The sequence below is a fragment of the Dermacentor albipictus genome, chromosome 7, assembly GCF_038994185.2.
Source record: "Dermacentor albipictus isolate Rhodes 1998 colony chromosome 7, USDA_Dalb.pri_finalv2, whole genome shotgun sequence".
In the NCBI taxonomy this organism is placed as follows: domain Eukaryota; kingdom Metazoa; phylum Arthropoda; class Arachnida; order Ixodida; family Ixodidae; genus Dermacentor; species Dermacentor albipictus.
Genome location: NC_091827.1, coordinates 58788859 through 58810540, shown reverse-complemented (window position 1 = coordinate 58810540; position 21682 = coordinate 58788859). Strand labels below are relative to the sequence as shown.

Here is a 21682-nt window from a genome sequence, read left to right as displayed (position 1 = left end):
TGCGGCGCTACCGAGAGAGGGCGCTCGCTGATGTGACGTCACGCTAAGGGGATAAATGGGGGCTACAGCTCGGCGCCTCGCAGTGGTCGGCGCGCTGCCTTGCGCTATGTCGGGTGATGTGTACAAGGCGAGGCTGGAACGATCTGCTGCGGCCAAGCGACGGCGCCTGGCTTTCGCAATCTTCCAGGTTTAAGCAAGCTAAGCCTTCAGCCAACTTTTTTTTAGTCTTATTAACAGCCGAACGGCGGCACTCTATAAATATCGCTTCACGTGGCTTCAAATTTTATGGACGCCAAAGTGGTGACCGTGGACTGCGTCGTCTGCGAGCGCAGATTCTGGAGCACGTACCGGTACGTTCTGTGCGTGCTGCTGACGTTCCTGGCGTCGATGCGCGTCGGCCGCGACCTGATGCACATACGAAACTACGGCCGGCCCGTCTACATGCCCACCGTCTACTGCATGATCCGCCTCAGCAACAGGTCTGGGCAAATTCTCAGAGTGTCACTTTGCTCCAAGCAGCTTTTGACGTGGGCGCTGCCGTCGTATTGCGGTTGTTGTTGTTTTTTTTTAAACGAAAAGCATTCCTTAGCATCAGTCTACTGGTGGACGCGTGGTCTCGTTCGGGAACACGACCACGTAAGCGCCATTGATTTCTGCTTGTGCAAGGTTTTTCTAGCTCTTTGTGCAATAGATTAGCGAAAAGTAAGTTGAAATTCACACAACAAATGAAAATAAAGAAAGAATGTTTCCAAATGCTGCAACTACGCCATCTCAGGCCCGAAGCCTGCCGTTCCCGGCATGTATCCAAAGTGTGATAACTTTTTCTCTGTGCAAACTTTGGCGAATGTGCCTCTAGGTGTTTCCGTCTCGTGTAGATTTCGGGACATCGAGAAGGTCACCATCTTGGCGGCAGAAAAAGTTTGCCGAATTTGATTCAAATAAAACTCAATGTTCTCGTAGTTTGTGAGCAGCAAAAAAAAATGGCAATTTCGCCCGAAAGCGAAGCATTAAAACCCGATAGTGAGTTTTAGCGCTCCGCTTGTAGAGCGTCTGAGAATGCTGTAGCATGAGGAGGAAGCACCGCCCACTTCGATGGTGCATGAGATGAGACCGAAGGAATACGCGTCGTCGTTGCTCAGCGCGTTTAAATAGATTTAACTCGACGTTTACTAGTCGGTTCACTGAGACCAGTGGATGCGTCACAGTGTGGTATACGCACATGGTCGCTGAGCCTGCACGTATGTGTGAGATCATAACTCTCCTGCCAGCCGAGCAATCCGAGAACTTCCGCCCTGGTTGCGGCAGATCTGAGTGAATTTGTTTGCACTCGAGAGGGAAAGTTCAGTTCTAGCAACTGTAGGAAGCTGAATAATTTAGAATTTCATGATTCCTTTTAAAAGATTGTCGAAACTTAGTAGGTTTCGAAATAATTGAAGAAAGAAGTTCACCGATCCACAACTCCGCATCAAAACTTACATGTAGCGGTTCTGTAAACAGCACATGTTGGGATGAAATGCAAAAAAAAGGAAACGCTCATATACTTATATTTAGGTGAAAGTGTAAAAAAACCGGGGTGGTTGAAATTGATCCGCAGTCCCCAACTGCAGCGAGCCTCATGATCATACCGTTGCTTCTGGCGCATAAGAAGCTCATAATAGGCAGTTTTAGTTTAGCATACGCTATGCCACTGCATACGCTATAAAATGGCGGGTCGTCACTGCACATGCGCAGAACACTAAACGAGCCATAGCGTATAGCGTACGCACGCTATTTCTCACATTTAGCGTTACCGTCTTTGCGTGGTTTGCGCAAAACATGGCGGCGGTCCCGGCTGCCCACTTCGAATTGAATTTGTCGTTGCTTTTGTAAAATTCATTTCGTTCTTAGCAAATTACTGTGTAAACGGCTTTCACTTAGTCTGAAGCCGCTTCGGCGACAGAGTTTTATGGATAACCCTGTGGAGTTTTTGAGATCGCTTCTCGTTTCGAACGAGTCAAAGCCTAACAAAAGAAACCTCTGAGATGTCAGCGCCACCTATCGGTGTAGTTGGGAGATAGCCGCGACGATGGTATATGGTATAGCGCCTTGTCCTGTCGTCTTTCTTGTCTCTGTCGTTTTGCGCTAAACAAAGTATTCATGGATTCGCAACTACTAGCCCGCCAACGCATTGAGTTGGGATGACCTCTAAGATCAGAAAATCTCGCAGACCAACTAAAAATTGTAATAAACTTGCGCTGCCTGGCACACGCTATAGTTGCGTACGCTATGCTACAAGTGTTTTAAACCGCATCTGTTAGAGCACCAAAAGCGGCAAATTAGGTGGTTGAGTTTACAGCTCACGCGAAACTTTTACGATGTTTATGAGAGATTTGCAAAAATCCTAGTCACAATAACTATTATTATATTTGAGGGCGGTATATAACACATCACGTTTGTTCACTTTATATCTCCTAATAGGTGCATTTTGCGGAACTTTTATATCGCTATTCACATCTAAATTTTTTGCAATTTAAGAAAGAACCTTTGTGGAAAGAGGTGGCGGTCTCAATAAAAAAAATTTGCTTCTACAGTCACTAGAATTGAACTTTTCTTTCAAATTCAAAAAAAAGAGACGCATCAAAGTCCGTGAAGCGGAAATCGAAATAAAGAACGATTTCTCCCTTCCCTCATATTTCGATAGAAGTGCCGTAGCTAAAGCTTCCTCTGCAGTGCAATGATTGACACCCCGATCGCCTCAGCTCCAGCTTACAAGTTACGAGAGCATTATTTTGCGTCTCACATTCGTTCGAATGTGAAAAATGCGAGTTAGGCCGAGCTAAATCTGCCTCTTAAAAATCTATGGGCACTCTGCTGAGCTAAACTGCGATAGGCGAAAGCCTGTCTATGACCGCCTATGTTGCCTTTGTCTGACCTGTTCTGCGAAATGAAGCCGCCGTGGCCGCGAGCATGGGATGCAGTCACAGCCATATGGCAGCTAGGTTTGTCGCCGACATGGTCGCGCACCCCCACGCGCATGTCCGCACTGTACCGCGCGCCCACTCGCACAGCGCCACTGGCATGGCGCCTCCTCTCCTTGCTCCCCTCGCCGGTGATCACCGCTTTCCTGCGTCCACCACGGACTGCGCACGGACACTCATGCGCCACTAAAGGCTTACACCTTAATATTCTGCGTTCATCTGAGGCGGAGCAGCGCGCAACCTCTCCACCACGCAGGGTGATCACCGTGGTGGTGCTGTTCCCGGTGCTCCGGCGCACGGGCTACCAGCTGAGCGCTCGCCAGGCCATGGTGCTCGCCTGGGTCACCCTCAAAGGCCCCGTCACCATGGTGGCGCTGTCGACGAAGGCCGTGGGCACGTTCACCTACATGCCCTTCGTCGTGGTTGGTCTCGCGGTTTTTACCCTTGCCGACATCTTGCATGCGCGCAGCTTGAAGCGATCTCGAGAGCGGCCATTACGTAAACCTGGTCCGATCTGCTTGTGGCCCGCCGAGCAACTGGCCGCGGATTTCGGAACCGCGCCAACTTCGTCTGTCTGTTACGCCACGTCCCGAAAAGTGTGATAACTCTCCACCCCAACGTGACGTGTACGCACACTGATTATGCAGGATGAGGCCGAACAAAAGACAAAAAAGAAAGTATCTCCGATTGTACGCCTTTGTTGCCATTAGCTATCCGCTATTGGTCGAAACCTTTTAGGCCAACCCTACCCCCCCCCCCCCCTCCGCCTGTCTGTCACGCAGTGTCCCAAAACCGCGAACACTCACCACGTCAAGGGGATGTGTACGCACGAAAAATTCGTTATGATGCCGAAAAAAACTAATTTCTTTTTTTTTATATATAACTGGAGACTGCGTCCTTCCGAAAGAAATAGGAGGCGGTTGCTCGCCGATCGCTCTGGCACTAAATACTCGGAGCTATCGGCGAGAATGGACTTCCTTGCGAATAGGAAAATTCCGCGGCCGTATAACGCTGTCGAGCCCTTTCGGCTCTGCCAGGCTCTACGCCGAGGACCGAATTTACAGGTATTTTTATTCCCTGGGACGCTGCGGCGATTTTCGACAAATTTTCGACAAGCCACCACAACCTATATAAGCAAGGGAACACGGACCAATCGCACACGCCGGCACCACTCTCCTCACCCGGTTGTCATTTTCACTGCACTAACTCGGCCCCACCAAAACCCTCTCCACTTCTGCGAGTTTCTCGCCTCTTGTCAGTCAATTAGATAAAGAAAATACATCATGGTTGGCGACGCTGTTCGCTTAGAAATCAGTCACCTTCTATAAGAGAGCAGAGCCTGTGGTCTGGATGTTCAAGCAACGTTGCGGGTCACCGCCCGTGCTTGCTGCAGTGGTTGTAAGACACGTAAATTTGACGTCAAGAGATTGCAATAAAATCGGAATTAAATAACGTTAGGTTATAGCTCCAACGCGATTTTATAAATGGGTAATAAATGTTTTCAAAACAGCCGCTAACGCGAAAATTATCGCTAGTTTACTAAGACAGCCGCACAGGCTTATGCAACGAAACAAAAATTGCAGATCCTGCGAACATGTAATATATGTGAAAGCCAAACTTTAGTAGTTAAAGCCCTTAATGATATAACAACTAGCGGAGATGCGTACAATTGTGTTTATTTTCATCGTACTTAATGTGTAATTTATTGCAGTATACATTTGTTCGTGCACCGCACAGGTCGCAACTTTGAGGGCATGCAACGTTTCTGTTTGTGCACAAACACCGTTCACAAGCTATGGCGAATAGCAAACATATCCCCGGGTGAATTCGCACTGTCAGGCGTCGACGCAGCGATGTCACGACGATGAAGTCGATGTTTTTCGAGGGAGTAATGGTGAGGAGAGGAGAGAGAATTGCGATATAGGATAGACAGAGTTAAGGTTGACCGTTTCATTCCTGGTCTGTAGTCTGTACGGGAAAGTATGAAAACAGGCGCTGACACAGCATCTATATCTTCCTGAGTTCCGGCTATGGGGCATTTGTCCGGTATACACATGAACTGTTGGGGTCACGTGTGCAATGTTCCTGGTAGAGAGAATCCTCCGTGCTGCTACATTGTGCCGTAAATATGCAAAAACCTGTTTAGAGACATAGTTAAAGTCTACAGCCTAAACAGATTCCCATCTTAACAGTTGTCTAATACCCATTGTCTTAGACTATTGCGATGTAGACCTACATTCTACGAGTCTTTAGCGAAGATTACAGGCCTAGACCCAACTTTCATAGTGTTGAAGTGGGGTTCTAGACTCATTGCATATATCGCCTCAGCGGGAGCGCAGCCATCAATATACAGACATAAAAAGCGTGCGACACATTTGTGAACACGTGTGACGAATCCTGTGACGTCATCTAACGCTTCACCTCATCCAATATTCAACCGCTCATTGTTACGTAAACTGGTAAACGTTCAACGTTTTCGTCCAATCGAACAGGAGTTGTGCTTGCCATTGCAGGAGCGCTTCACTCGCGTGCTGGCCGTGATCGAGAGCTGCCTGATTCCCGCGTTCACGGTCACGCCGCTCATGAGGTTCCTCGGTGAGGCTCGTTTGCTGGAGAACGTTCCTCCTTGCACGAACATGAACATTTGGTCCCGTGAATACAACGGCGCGTCGACTGCATCGCGCGGCCCAGTAGCTCTAGAGTTACTGTATATGCTACCAAAAATAGCATATATGCTACCTTTGGTAGCATATATAGTAACTCTCAGTAGTTCTGGCGGAGACTGCCTCCTCGCGATAGGATTACGGCTGTTGGCAGGATTTGCAAGAATGTGGCGAGGTTGGCTCATGCTCACGGTAGAATGTTCTCGCCCATGCTACGAACATAACTACGTTGCTTAAGGGATGCCAAAGGCAACAGCGAATTAATTTACAATGTTATATTACCCTTTTAACAATCTCGAAATGTTTGATTCATGCAAAGAGAAGAATACAGCTTCAGATAAAAAAAACTGCGAGCGAAGGGGGTCGTGCTCTGCACGCGTAATAAAAAACTGCCTGCGACGAACGGAGTGTCTCAAGCCCAGATCACACGTACGCTTGCGCAAGCGCGCAAGCTCGCGTCCGCACGCCCACGCATGTGCAGACCGCGCGGCGGGGCTCGTACGCGTCGAAACGCGGCGCGATCCTGGCGATTAATATAACTTCCTGTGTGTGCGGGCTGCCTCGCGTCCGCGTACCTGGCTACGCATCTACGGCCTGGTACACGCAACTCTCACTTTTGCGGGTTTATGTCACGCGAGAAAGTGTATTTTCTTTCCTCTTTGCGATGATTTATTAACTTTAAAGTAAGAACAATGACTTCAATGAACACTTAAGCGTATTGAAGTGCTGTCACTAACTCGGCATGAAAGGATGTTTGCCAAAGCGTCTATTGGCGAGCTCGCGCTGGCGCGCGTCCCTTGTGGATGCAAACCGCCATTGCTCGCGTGGCGCGGCAGGCGTAAGGCGCGCGGAAGCGAGCTTGCACGCGTCCGCAAGCGTGCACGTGGTCTGGGCTTTACACGGACGTGCCACGCTGCACAGTTAGGGGAGACACACGACCCGCCGTCCTCTCTTACGTCCGCACTAGACGCTTTCGCATTCCTCATATCGGACGAATTGATTCAGCAAGAACTTTTCGTTAATCTTCTACGTGATAAGTTTGCTCTTGACCTCTGTCAGAAGTGTGCCACCCGCGTCGCACGCAGGTTATCATTGTGGTTGGTGACGTATAGATAGCTTAAAGCGTGGCACCAGGGATGCAGCTTCTCGCCGTACTCGTCCTCCAACGTGGCGGCTAGGATGACTGCAGTGTATCAAATCCTTAACTCAAATGCTTAAATGTCATATCGATGCGATCGGAGCCCTGCTGGTTTTTGTACCAGTACTACCACAGAACTGGTAGAACCATAGCGCGAGGCGCCAACAGACGAGCTTCTCCAACATGGCGGCTAGGATGACGTCAGTGCCGCCATCTATAGCCACCGCGTCGTTCTCAATGGCCTTCACAGCACAATATAGACAGGTTTTTTTTTCTTTAAGATTGTAATAGAACAATAAAGCTATGCACTGCACTGCTGTCCTCGGGTATCGCAGGACGGTGGTCTTGATGACGTAAAATATACCCACACTCGTCACTGTTTTGAGCCACACTAATTCTTAACGGCTGGGACAAAAAAAAATTATATACCGGTATGACACGGGCACATTCGATCGTGATCTAATTCGATTGGGGAATTTCTCGGTCGCTACTGGCTGTTTAATTTGCAAGCCGCCGAAGGGGGCCAATAGCGATCAAGGAATCTGATCCAGGTGACGCTCGATCGGGGTCGAAAATGCCCCGTAGGACCGGGGTATTAAAGCTGCATAATTCCTCCACCGGAAGAGTTGACAAAACACTACCAATTTCCCATAGAACTCAGTAGGGCAAGGCACAACACAAGAGTGCCAAGAGGAACGGAGAATAGCAGATGACAGCGCTGTCATGCTGCGAAGTCTTTACTGAGGCAGCAACATATACGGCCCTCTTAAATCGAGAAAAGGCAATTTTTATGCGAAGCATATTACGAGGGCTCAACCCAGCTCCTCAGGCGCGGCGGTGACCATGAAATCACGTGACACCGTGACGTCACGACAGAGGAGAAGTGGCTTTGGCTCAACTCTTGCAAGACGGGCTGGGTGGGAATCGAACCAGGGTCTCCGGAGTGTGGGACGGAGACGCTACCACTGAGCCACGAGTACAACGCTTCAAAGCGGTACAAAAGCGCCTCTAGTGAATGCGGTGTTGCCTTAGAAACGCGCTGTTTCTAAGGCGTGCGTCTCTTGCTCAGGCGCACATTTCGTTGCCGCGCCGAACGCTGCTTTGCTCGACGCTCACCGCGTCCAATGCGGGGCGCGTAGTCGCTGCCCTGTAGCCCATTGTCTTACACCCCTTGGCGGGTCGACGGGAACGCTGTCGCGTTCCACTCTTGAAGGCGAAGAAGTAATGCATGAGTTGTTTCTTCGTCTAGCCGAACCAAATATAGCCAAGCAACAGCAGTTCACCAGGCTAAACAGTGGTTCAACAACTAAAATAAAGGCTAGTATGCTTCGCATCCTGGGCTTAACCTTACCTAAGCCACAGCCATTTTTTTTCATGGCGATTGGAGGAAGATAACATTTCTTTTACGGTGACGTCTTGCCAACGCCGGAGGATATTGTTAATTGTGTGATCATCACCAAGCTATTGTATTTACTCGTGTAAGACCCGCTCTCTCGCGTAAGACTTGCATCCAGCTTATTAAGTAGTCAAACTTTCGAAAACAAAGTTTCACCAGGTTTTAAATGTACCACCGTTCCGTATCAGCTGATAACGTCGCTAAAGGTTTAAGTTGCTGGAATATCTCACAGTATAGCTGCACCAAAGACGACCATATTTAGCAGGTTACCGATGATGCAGAACCTCTGGTGACGATGGCGGCGACATCGGGAGCGAGAGCGGTGAAGAAGCAAGCGTAGCTTGATCAATTGTTCAGAATCTGGATTAAATGCATGTGCAGTACGTAGACAGTGTGTGCGTTATTCCGTGCATCCTTCAACGTTAGTTTTAGCCGGTAGTCTTCCACGCGACTCGTGTATAAACTGCTTGCACTGACGTCATCCTAGCCATGGTAGCTGTATAAGCGCGACTGTACGAGGACGTATAGGAAGAAACAGATACGCAGACAACAGCGCTTATACATGGATACCATGGATTCTAACCAACTAGCCCGCCAACGTGTTTTAATCAAGGTCTTCCTAGCCGCCATGTTGGTGGACCAGCAGAGTGAGAAGCTGCGTCCGTGTCGTCACGGGCAAGTTGCCTATAAGCTGCATTCTACTCAGATCCCGAAAAAAAAAAAGAAAGTTCGAGTCTCGCACTAGTTACATTACATTACATTATGGGGTTTTACGTGCCAAAACCACTTTCTGATTATGAGGCGCGCCGTAGTGGAGGACTCCGGAAATTTCGACCACCTGGAGTTCTTTAGCGTGCACCTAAATCTAAGCACACGGGTGTTTTCGCATTTCGCCCCCATCGCAATGCGGCCGCCGTGGCCGGGATTCGATCCCGCGACCTCGTGCTCAGCAGCCCAACACCATAGCAAGTCCGGTAGATGACGTAGTTAAGTTTGCGCTTACAGCGTACTACATGGAACGCGCTGCAAATGCGAAACTGCAGGTATGCTTCAGCTGGACGCCCCCGAGTCGGCGCGAGTGCGGCGCTCCATGAAGTCCATCTGGGGCGCGGCGGCCAGGTCTCGAGAGCGCCAGCGTTCCCAGCGCAACTTCAGCGGCGCCGACTGGAAGTGGATCGAGGAGCACATCTACCTGGCCGACTCGCTGTCGCTCGGATACCGGCTGGAGAAAGCCGAGTCGCATGTACGCCAATGCTCGCCCTAGTGCAGCGTGACCTTCCTGCAGACATGCAATGACGCGACGGCATAAGCGGCCTTTGCCTGAGCTTACTTAGATCGTAGAAGTTAACGTAAGCCCGAAGGCTTTTCAGTATACACTGCGTCTGAAATGCGGCCTTACACTTTTAATTGTCGCAGCGTACGGGGCGGAAAGAGGTGCGAGTTTGGCAAGGATGAAGTACCTGCTGGTAGTTTGCGGCCACGAAAGCCATAAGTGTCTCGCTCGAGGCGGAGAGGGGTAAAATTGAATGAAAATTATGTTACGGGCTTTAACTTTCCTACGCTGCACAGGGGTTTGTGAAGGACGCCGTAGTGGGAGGGGCTTCGGGATTAATATGGACCACCCGGGGTTCTTTTAACGTGCACCGAAAGTACGATACACGAGTTTTTCTTTCTTCCGCGCTCCTTGGAACGTGGCCACCGCGACTGAGACGTGAATTATTGCGCGGCAGAAGGGACGCAATCCGCATTAGAAGTTTCTACGTGGCCTCTTTTTCTTTCTCCCGCCGTGATTACCTGAACCCAATGCTGCTTAACTTGGGCAACCTGCACGACACAACATGAATCAGCATGGCCCAGCCATGTGGTCACTGTGAAGTGTGTAAGAGACAGCACTCGGCCGCGCAACGGAGGCACAAGTATAGAAAGCCACCGGGGAAAAAGAGAAGCGAGAGGACGAAAAGGAGAGAGCATGGGAATGCACGCGCATCCCTTCACTCTTAGCATACGTTTGTTGGGACCATGGTGTAACAAAATTTATTGCCCCCTCTCTCCCGTACCGTCAACCTTAGCGCGTGGTGGTGTGAACCTATACCCCGTGGACTATGTTGTGTACGTATACGTCCTGCGTCCGGTGTTCATATCGGCGCCGCCGCGGTCGACGTGAGTGAGTCCACGCAGGTGGGTGGTTGGGACATGCGCAGTGGCGACCACGTCTGGCACAGCTCCAGATATTTTTCTCGTCGTCGTCGCTTACTGTGGTGCGTGTTTCTGGTGCGTGTTTCTGCAAGTCTCTGCGGTGAGAATTATGCAGACGGGCTCGTATAAGCGTCGCGACTGAAGGCGCCATGTGAAAATGATGGCACGCACTCTTAGCTGGCAGCGTGCAGCTCGGACCAGGGTGGCGGTACAGACTTGTTAACTGTTCGTTCATCGTAGGCTCCTCTATATAAGTGGGACATATTCGAAGAAATGTTCCACTTACTGTGTGGCAGCGTATGTTGAATGAAAGTCCCTGAGGGTGTCGGCTCGGCTTCAGGTGGAGCTGCTTTCCTCTGCTACTACATCACCGCTCTTAACGTTGTTCCACATAGGTTCCACTAAGTGGAACATATAGTTGCAAAAATGTTTTGGTTACCCAGTGGAACTTGTGTAAAAGAAGATTACTGTGCGAACGCCTCATTCCACCACGGAACGTGCCTCTGCTTTCGCAAAGTCATGTGTGCCCACAGCTCATGCCCTGCTCATGTTCTCACCATTACAACTGAGTTGCGACACAAAAAGATTGCACTGAAATAGACGATCCCAGTACTGCGGCGGAAGAGGCGATGAGGATGGCCGCGTTCAGCTAGGATTGGGTAAGCAAAGCGAATGCTGATAATTTGCACGTGAGATGCGTGTCAGTGGCATTGGGCAATGGTTTGATAAGTCACTCGGAGAAGCGACGTTTCGTAGAGAATTTGATATTTCGCGAGCCTCCATGAGCGATTAGGGTAGTGCAGCTCGGCGATGTGAACCGGCTCCTAGATATACGACTGGACTGGGCCGCCTAACCTACGAGGTTATAATTTTGTGATAGTTCATAGCCTAGAGTGTCTCTTGGTATTGGATTATAACCGTGTATAACACAACATGGCTTTCGACAATTGTTTGCGTTTATCTCCTTTTTTTAAGCACCGCGCCAACGTTGTATACGTCCATTGTTCGCGAAACTCCCAAACCACAATGGGTATTGCGTTCGCAGGAACCATTACAACCAGCGAAAAAAAAGACGGAGCGAAATATGTCCAGCAGGCTCAACCGGATGACCAAGGTCATGTTCAAGGACGAATTCACCACAGAGCGACAAGTGAGTGCACGAATGTGAACATTAATGAATATCTACATCACCAGAAAGCCGCCTTGTAGTTAGGTGCTTAACCCTTTAATGACGGCTCATATAAGTACCCCCAAAAATTTGTTTTTGATCTAAAAGTGGAAAACACATCGAGCATAAATATAATAAAAGAAAATAAAAATATCTTGTGGTAACTGTTTCAGCAAGAGAGACACCAGGCAGAAAAGTGGAAGCGGGCTTCACCTCAAGCCACCTATGGCTTTTTTTTAGACCGCTCTCGTTACATGTGAATCATTTCATTTGCTTTTCATCCCGTGTGTGACACCAGTGCATCCGGCGATGTCACATCGCTGTGTCCTCTAACCCTGCTTTCAAAAGAGAGAAGTATAAGCCCCATGCGAACGATCTTGCGCGCGACAGCGACAAGCGATGTGATGGAGATGGCTGTCGCGTTCGCTCGTCGCCTACAAGTCGTACCCCATGCGAGCGACGATTTTAAGGGACGTCTCCCCGGTATTGCCAGTATGAGGGCAGCAAATACGCGCCGAAGCTAGCGTGACGCGTGCTTTATTAATTTGAGTTGATGTATTTTGCTGTAAAAAGCAGCACAAGATATTTCTAAGGGTCTTGCAGTGGGTTCTTATCCCTGCACGTATAAAAATTCAATCGTTTCCTCCTTCCGTGCGACAATCGGAAGTGTTTGAGTGATGTACATACCGTTCCGGCTTCCAAGTGTTGGCTAGTTGCTCATAGCACTTCCGGGCGACGAGCGACGGATTCTAGATTTCTTGAACAGAGCGATCGAGCGACAAGACCGAGCGATCTGTTCAAGTGACGTCCTGTTTTGTCGCTCTAAGCCGTCGCTCGTCGTCGTCGTGCAAGAAATCGCTCTCATGGGGTTTAGCCTAGAAACAGGTCAATCTCCTTCCTCTCCGTCCCTGTGTTGCTGCTCTAAACCAACAAAAGACGCTAGCTGCCGGTCTTTCAGCGTTGCCTGAATACATTTATTCAGAAACGTCGCACTCAATACCGAAACTTGGCAAGAAAAATAAGCAGCAGAACCAACGAGCTGGAATGTATATGCAGCGAAGCTTTCTGAGTGCATCGAGTGTGTCTCAACACGAGCAGACGCGCACACGCGCACACAAGCGCACACAAATTATATGGAGCCTTTTGCTAAGCGGAGTGGCTGATTACTAGAAAGTACGACGGACACCTTGAACGCATCATGGTTTCTGAGGCAGCACGCGCATATGTGCAGTGCTCACGGAATGAAATGGGACACGAGCATTTAGTAGAACCCTACATATGTGCAAAGTATGTGAGAGCACCATGTCATGTCGCTAGGAATTTGGTCACCAAAGGTGACGAGGACTCCGATGTAAGTGTACGCGCCAGAATTACGTCGATGTGACACGAACTGTAGCCGGTTCAAACGAAAGTATGCGGATCACTTAACCCTAAATTGACGCGTTTCATTCCGTGAGCACTGTACGTAGCGCAATTCGAATCTCTATCTGCAAGAAGCGTTTATTTCCTCCTTACCGTGCAGCCGTGGATGCGCGAGGGCGAAATTTCTGGTTGGTGTCTTTTTTTTTTTTTTTTTTTTTTGCTCCGCGCGGCCGGCGGCGCCGCTATCACGGATGCGCGGGAGACGAGCGCCATCTGGTGGTGGTGCAGGGAACCCAGCGGCAGGCATGGCGCGCGTGCTCCGCTTTGATTGGTTGAACTGTTGGCAAGACAACAGCACGACCGCAGCACCCACGTTCACGAGACCCAGCGAGGTTTTCAAAAACTTCGCTTTTTTGCAGTGAAATCAGTTTCATTTCACTCCACGCATGCTGTAGCGCAATTTTCTCTTCTAGGTCACCCAGAGTACAAATATTGTTCTTCATTTAAAGCTTTCTGTCAAAATAAGGACCATGGAGGCACTTTAGTACAATTCTGTTAATACTGAGGGGACCAACTTCACCCCATGCACGACAGCATATAATTTAGGCTTCGCGCAAAGCACAGGTGCATCGGAGCTATGGAAAAAGTGTGACTTAAGGCGATATTTGCATTTTCTTGTATATTTACGAATATCTGCGTTTTCTGACGGTGCTTTTGCTGCAACATCAGTTTTTTTGTCTCGTTTTGTTACTCCTTAATGGAAACTAGCATTGCATACTATTAGTATTGCACTTAGTATTGCAATATTGCATTAAGGGGCTATTCAGTATTTGAAATGTGTATGGAGCATCCGCTTTTAAGCTGCCGTGTGCCTTCACTGTACTACACTGGTGGGTCAGCGAACAAGTGTTTTGCGCTTACGTTGACCCGAAGCCTGATTTGTACTTGTAGTTGTATCTATGAAGATCACAGTAAGCTGAACTGAATTACCCGTGTGCTGCCGCAGTGCTCGTCCGTCTGCGTCATACCTGGCCGCGGCATCGCCAAGGCCTACATGGAGGTCAACAGGAACATCCGCACGCTACAGACGGTCAGTGCTTGAAGCAGCACGAAAATTTTCCACAATGCCGCTCCATAACCGCGGTGAGCGTGTCAGGGCTTGAAGCGGCTGCACTGTCTAAGCTCAGTCCTCTTTCGTACAGAGCACGCGACGACCACACGCTCAGAAGGGAAGTTAGTGAACGGGTGCTCACTGTTAACTTCATTGTTCAACTCTGTATTACCAAAAAAAGCACTTTTAGAACCACCAGCGAGCAATGTTTGACGTAGATGTTCAATTTGAAACCGAACTACCCGTTCCCACCTTCGGTGTGTTTTTTGCGTGCGATGGCAATCTTAAAGCGCTATCGCTCTGACATACCTTTTTTTTCGTCAGTATTAGCGCTCTTGGGCCAATTTTCGGACAAGCCATATGCAGAAAACGGTAAGAGGATCAACGTGATCAAGGCCAGGAGAGAGTTTCCCGGTAGACCCAATGAGAGACATTGCTAGGGCCACTATCGGTAGGAAGATCCATAAGAGAGCTTCGCTTTAAGACGTATTCTGGGATTGTGCGAAGAACTTGTGCGCTCTCTGGTCACTGTTTTCTTCGGTGGCGGCTATAAAGAGCGATATGCGGCATATGACACCGTCCCGCAACGTTGCGACCCCACCGGGTTTGTTGTTGCTGTGGTTACGCAACGTAAGTCGTGTTTCACGTACCCACGCGTCACTGGGTGATCGTTACACCAAATAATTGCGAATAGTGCAGGCTAAGAGTACAGGCTTCGAATCACCGCAAATTTCGCCCTGCCTGAGAATTCAGCAGTGTCTATATGTGACAGCGGGCTACCAACGTCACGTTCGCGACTGTCTCGGTTTCTCTTCTACTTGATTTACGCTCGGCGTTAGCCGTTAGAGCACATGCGCTGTATACTAGTCATGTCGAGCCTTGTGGAGAAGCGCAGATTCACGGCGTACACTGTCAAATAGTTTACACCCTTAAAGGTGAAAAGGGGTGTAAATGTGTCTATAACTCACAACCTTACGGGTGTGTTTTATGTAACGGACACCTTAAGGGTGCGAGTTGTAGACACATTTACACCCTTTTTCACTTTTAAGGGTGTAAATTATTTTAGCGTGCATTGCATCTCATGCAGCGCCAGAGTTATGAATCTGAGAGACGCCGTATAGCGTGGATCAGATCCGGCTCAGTTTAGACTGTTGGGTCTACCTCGACTAGAACGCCAATCGACTCACGCGGGCGTTCTTGCATTCCACCGACATCGGAGTTCGTGGCCGGCCACGGCCAGGAATCGGACCTAACGCCACTGAGGAGTAGAATGCTAAGGAGTAGAATGTCGCCGCGGAGACTAACATTGCGCCGACGACTGGTCGGAGCAAATCGAGGTGGAAATCGGAGCGGCTAATCTTCAACAAGAACGCACAAAGCTCTACTTACTACTTATCTGTGCCTAAAGAAAGCCACCTCGAAATTTCACATTCATGCAGTTGTGGACGAATGTTCATGAACCGCGAGTACCCAAATAAAAACGACATTTTTTTTTCCTGGGGGGGGGGGGGGGATATATATGTTGGGGCTTGTCCACCACTCAAGCGTGAACACGAGGGCACGTGGCCACACTGCGCGTAGTGGAACCAGTGCGGCTGGTGCATATAATTAGCAAACCTGCGCAGACACAGTGATGCCCGGCGACGTGGCTTGTTGTCGTCTACTACAACTTCTGAACTTGTACAGGGTCCTGCATATTTCGCTTAACGTGTTCGGAAAAAAGATGTTGCGCTTACCGCTGCACTGTTCTTGCTGAAATTTCGGCGAATGATCGCATTTTGGAGTCTACGTCGTTCAGCGTAACACCTGCCACTGTGATTTGCCTGATCTTTAATAGGCGAATGTGATTCTGCCTTAGTTTATGGAGATGGGAGCCGATGCTGCGACAGCGCAAGCATTAGCAAGCATAAAACTTGTTTTGCCGCCAGCCGGCAGCTGCAGAAAGCAGCGTTTCAGAGACGTCTGCTCGTGTTCCAGAGGAGCGGGCAACACGTGGCAACCCTCCCTGAACGGCTGCTTTCTGTAGCTACCGGCAGGCGGCGACACAAATTTATCCTTGCACTGTCGTGGCATCGACTCGCAACCCCATAAACGAGGGCAAACTTGCAGTTTTTCTTAAAAAAAACCAGTCAGGGAATTGTGCCATGTGTTGCACTGAACGACGTAGACTCCAGCATGCGATTTTCCTGCAAAATTTTAGCAAGAGCAGTGCAGCGTAAGCGCAATATGTATATTTTTTTTTTCGAACACGTTAAGCGAAATATGCAGGAACCCTGTACAAACTAAGATGTGACGTCTCGTCACTTTTCTGTAGGAGATCCCACTAGGTTGCTTGCACCTGAAAAGGAAGACTTTGTAGGGATGCAAGGTTATTCAGTGCAATACAGTACAATTTGCTGAACGTGTCTCCTACTATGAGTGAACGGCTTGTTACTTTGCCAGGGCGCTTCAGGCGTGGCCCGTTGTGTGGCTTATCTTTTCCGCATGCTAATACTTCGTCCGGCAGGTGTCCTTGCGGAGGCAGTTCGAGAACGGCATGATCCACCCGGAGACCTACGCGAAGATTCTCACCGCCGTACAGACGAAAGTCAAGGACGATTCGTACGTATGCCCCATGCACACTTGTACGCAATTGATTACATGTATTTAACCACTTGTAATCAATCATATTTTTGGTAGTTTTGTAGTTTAACGATTTCTTCGTTCACCTCGGTAACGCGCACTGTAATTCGATTACTTCCTTCAGCAACCAATTACATGGAACCAGTTACTTAGATGAGACAAGCTGTAACAGGCGACGCACATTTAAGCACTTTAATTTGAAGGGAATATACAGTAAACCGGCCGCGGGCTGGAATTAACATCGTTCGAGGAAATGTGCGAGGACAAGTACGATTGGATTGCTTCCTTTCCACATAAGCGTCCTACAGCCACGCCTCGTTCACCTGAATGTGGCCTGCTTGAAGATGTGCACACCTCTCTTAGAAGGCCGTCATAGGCGGCCACGTAAGACCCGCTGCTCAATTCTTCATTTGGTGCAGTTAATGATTTCTCTTTATAGACAGAAGTTTAAGACCGCTAAAGGTGCGTATTTCTATCTATCGATACATAACCAATGTAGACATTTTCTTTTCTCATAATGCGGACAAACCAGTGCACATATTGACTTCCCGCCTCCATCGTGAAGGATAGATATGCAGGCAACCGTAGGACGCATATGGAAAGTTCGTGGGACCGCACGTGCTCTGCTACAGGTATCATCAACGTTGATCTCGTATTCTAGCATAGACATAGCGTGTTCGCCATAGGTCTGTTCGATTCGCCTGCACCACTGTGAACCAGTTCACGGCGGTTCACTAGAAGTTCAGAAACTGTGCAGCTCAATTCCGGAGGTGCAGGATCAGCGAAACACTCGAAACGAATGCAAAGATGCAGACGCGGTGTAGACGTTATGCTATGTCAGACTAATGTGCATGGAGTGCGTAAGTTTGAGAGATCCTGAACTGCAGGTATGATCGGTTTCTGGGGCGTAAATACACACTACAGTTGCGTAGACACATCACACGTGTGTAAGCGGTCTTTTTACGGTGCTCGCACCCGTGTGCTGCGTCGTCTGCTGCGTCGCTGCTTCGCACCTGTATGCCTGCACCAAGTCGGCACCAACAGTGGAGCGGGTGCAGCAAAATCATGAACCAGCCTTGCACCTTTCCTGCACTTTTTGAAACGAACGTCATGGTTCTGCGGGCGCCATTGCTGCACCGCTGAAACGAATGGCAGGGTGCAGCACCTCGTGAACTGGTTCTAGTAGTGCAGGCGAAACGAACGTACCCCTCGTTAGACTTCGTTAGTCACCCTTTTAGCCGCCATTTCAATGTTCCTTCATAGATTGCATATACTGTGCAATATTTTTATGGCCTTATATTTGTAACTTTATACTTCTCATTAGCTCTTTGTGTCCTGTGAAACTGTTACCCATTGTATAATGATACATGAGCTGCTTTTTTGTATCCTTCATTTTCTGTACATGCCCCCCTCACACTATACTCCTATTTGGAGCCTGTGAGTATTTTGAATAAATAAATAAATAACACGGCCCTGCGAACGCAAGCTTAGGGCCCTGTAACGTAAAACTATTCCAATCTGTTTTTCATTCCAATCTGCTGACGTCAAATTCGCGTAAAGGCCGACGCAAGCATCGGGCGGTGACCCGCAGCGTTGTTTGAACAACTCAACTAAACGCTCCACCCTTTGTAGCAGGTCAAGTTTTTTTTTTTTTTCAGAGCAACTAACATTGCCTAGCCTTGACAGGTTTTTCCTTATCTAATTGGCTGACAAGAGGCAAGGAGCACACCGAAGTGGAGAGGGCTTCGGTGGAGCCAAGGGGAGTCAGCGAGCGCAGTGAAAGTAACCTATATGAGGAGGATGGTGCCGGCGTCTGCGATTGGCCCGCTTCCCTTTGCTTAACTTGCGGTGGCTGGTCGAAAATAGCGGCGGCGTGCAACGGAATGCTAAATGTGCCGCTAAAACGGATACTCAGCGAAGAAGAGTTGGCAGAGCGATGTCTTGTACCTACCGAAAGGGCTCAACTACATTATACCGCCAGGAAATTTTTTGATGCGCAAATAAATCCGTTCTCCCCGACAGCTCCAAATAGCCATTGCCAGCGCGATCAATTGGCAGACATCTTTATTCATTTCAGAATGGGGCTGTCTGTCTCCGGTTGTTCCTAAACAAAAAAAGTTTTTTTTTCGGCATAGTAATGCGTACACAGCACTTTGACGTGGCGAGTTTTCTCAATTTTGTGACATCGCCTGACAGAAAGGAGAAAGGAGCTCAGCCCGAAAACCTCTGACCTCTGACCTTTGACCAGTAGCGGAAGGCTAATGGCGAAAAAGGTGCGGAATCTGAAATAAGTTTTTTTTTCATTCTAATCGCGAATAATCCGTGTGTGCACGTCGTGTCAGATGAGAAAGTTGTGGAAATTGCCGTGACGTCGCGAGACAGACAGGGGGAAGCGGTAGTAAGTAGCACGAAAACTTTTTCACCAACCGTGGATGGCTGCTTGCAGCAACGTAGAAGAAACATTTTGGAATAGCCTTGCGTTACAGCACCCCTACTTTATGACAGACCACGCTAATGGTATGACATTGCAATTACTTGCAATAAGTGACGCACTTCGTAATGATATCACTGGTTGTTTGCAACCTTTGAACCTCAGACCGCCAAACTCCTTACTAAAACCAAAACTTTTGAAAGCGTATTTCTATTCAATTTTTTGTAGGTAAGCCGGTGCTATTTATCATAAATAATCGCGACAGGTCCACGGCCTTCGATCATTTAGTTATATATCATAATGTCTGAAAGTGGGCATCATCGTTATCAAAACTTGCTGTGGCAATGTGATCTTAACAAAGTGCCAGTATTAATGTTAATGCAAGCTGCGACATGAGATCCGGCCCTCCCAATTTCACTACCATAGACGTGAGCTCGAGGCCTCGCATAATTTGAGGCGCCATTTTAGCATCATTTAGGGCAAAGGGTGCCGGCTAGGAATAAAAATCTGAAACTGTACACCTCTGTAGAGCTTCCTGTGTTTATAGTGATAATAAGCGCAGTCATTTAACAAAGCTGTTGTTAAACCTTTAAATCGTTAGGCTCGCAGAATTTTGCATCAAATGTCCGTTGCATTCACGATGTCCATGCCGGAGATTTAATTACGAAGTTTAAAAAAATTGTTCGTGTGGCATTACCACCTGAAAGCTAGAAATCGCAGTGCCGAATAATGGCACGCGAAAGTAATCAATTGCATTCCCATTTGAAGCCATAAATTGCTCTAATTCATCATTTCGGTTACTATGCAAAAAAACGAGTGTGAAGCCGCGTGCATACACATAGAGCTGTTATCATATGAGTGAGCACGTACGCAAAGGCACGTTTATTAATCATAAATGTAACGCGAATGTGTACCAGTCGTATAAATATCAGTGGCCACCTAATGAACGTTCAAGATGCATTTGCCGAAAAAAGTGCAAGCTCTATATGTTGATGCTTGCGATGTACTCCGATCCCCCCCTTGAAAAACCTGCTCCATGGAACTTCAGATTTGAACGCGAGGAGGAGAAAGAGAGAGAGATACCTTTATTCATCAGAGTGGGGAGCTAATTCATGGGCTCCTCAGGAAGGCCTGATGGCCGCCAGGCGATACTTGACGACGATTGCTTCGGCTCGCTCCACGGCTCGGAGCTGCATGTCCGGGCTGGAGCTAAGCAGCACATCCTCCCACGATGGAGGAGAGGGAGAGGCCAGCAGATCGGGGGAGGGGGGTCCTCCTCACAGTCCCAGAGGATGCGACTTAGCGAAGGACAACTGGTCATTCTGTCGAGAAACGAGTTGTCGCCTCCATAGCACTTCCTGGCCGGATCTTCATGGCCAGAATTTATGGTTTGCTACACGTGAAAGTGCTGTCCTGTCAAACTTGTTGCGCCTAAGTTGCTGCCCTCACAAAGGCAAGTCTGTCGAAACATTGGCCTCGGCGACATTCCTTGTTCTACCACTGATATTCACTTCAAGCCTCCGTCTTCGTGTGAAATGCTATCTCGTCTTGGATTGTTACTTGCGAAGAGGGCTCGAACTTTCCGTTTTGCCTCCTTTCCACTTCTTGAATGGAAAACAAAAAAAAAGCCTCCTTCACATCATCCGGCACATTATTATGATCGCCCCTTCACCGTAGAGTCCTTGCGGCGCAAATGTGCCAGAACTCGTGCCAGCCATTCGCAGCCGAAACTGCGCGAACGTCCGTTTCAACATGAATGCTACTTCGTAGTGCTGCGGCAGCACTTTCAACCAAGGAGCTACATGTCTTGCGTGGTGTACGTGCCGACAGTTCCGTTTGGCTTCATGTCACCTGTTTTAATGCGATTAGCATTCATTGGGGAACTTTACCCACTTCCCTTTTTTTTTCGTTTGTATAACTTCTTTCACTCCAACTTTGGTCGCCGTGTGTGTGTCACTGTGTATGTGTCGCTCTTCAACGCCAAAAGAAATTATTTAGAATATATGCGCAGGTCGCCGTAGTCAAACTTGTCTTACATGCACTGCCAACCTTGTCTAAATATATATTCAGATATGCGCCTCGCGAGGACTTAGTGGCGGCAGCACTAGATGGCGCAGCGTGCCCAGCGCGAGAGAGGAGCCCAGTTGTAGCACGCGCCTCATACATGACGCGCTTCGGGCGTTTGCAACGCTGTGCGTCGCTACGCTGTGTCAGTGCTAATCGCATCACCGTCGACGTTCATCGCGTGATGAGTTCTGCCGGAATTGTCGTGCGGTTATTAAAACTCGTAGAATCTAAACGGGACTCCAGTTAAACTGAGAGTCGTTGTTATCCTATAGATTCCATTCTGCCGTGAATATGTTCAGACATTCCGCAATGTTACGTGAATCGTTTACTAGAGAGTGACTTTTCGTGTGCCTGTTGGTCAGCCGTATAGTTTAGTGCGCGCTCTCGTACCGTTTCACGCAGGTTCCTCGACTTGGAGACGATGAAGAAGCTATTGTATTTGCCAAACTGGATGTTCGCCTTCGTAAGTCGCCCGCTCGCTCATCTTTGTCCGCGGTTTTGTCGCGCTGCCTCCCAGAGCGCGCGCCTTCCCGTTAAATCGGTTCCCATTCGAAATGTGAGAGACCTCGGA

The 21682-nt window shown here is 48.8% G+C and overlaps 1 protein-coding gene across 2 annotated transcripts in view; it reads left to right on the top strand.

Moving 5' to 3' along the window:
* The window catches only part of LOC135912679 (sperm-specific sodium:proton exchanger-like), a 109117-nt gene that overhangs the window by 21865 nt on the left and 65570 nt on the right, over positions 1 to 21682 (top strand). For both annotated transcript variants that reach the window (XM_065445191.2, XM_065445190.2), the window contains 8 exons: positions 333 to 479; positions 3214 to 3379; positions 5471 to 5552; positions 9198 to 9397; positions 11396 to 11500; positions 13887 to 13970; positions 16498 to 16592; positions 21514 to 21574. In XM_065445191.2, the coding sequence (XP_065301263.2) occupies positions 333 to 479; positions 3214 to 3379; positions 5471 to 5552; positions 9198 to 9397; positions 11396 to 11500; positions 13887 to 13970; positions 16498 to 16592; positions 21514 to 21574 (940 nt within the window). The remainder of the gene's footprint in view (positions 1 to 332; positions 480 to 3213; positions 3380 to 5470; positions 5553 to 9197; positions 9398 to 11395; positions 11501 to 13886; positions 13971 to 16497; positions 16593 to 21513; positions 21575 to 21682) is intronic.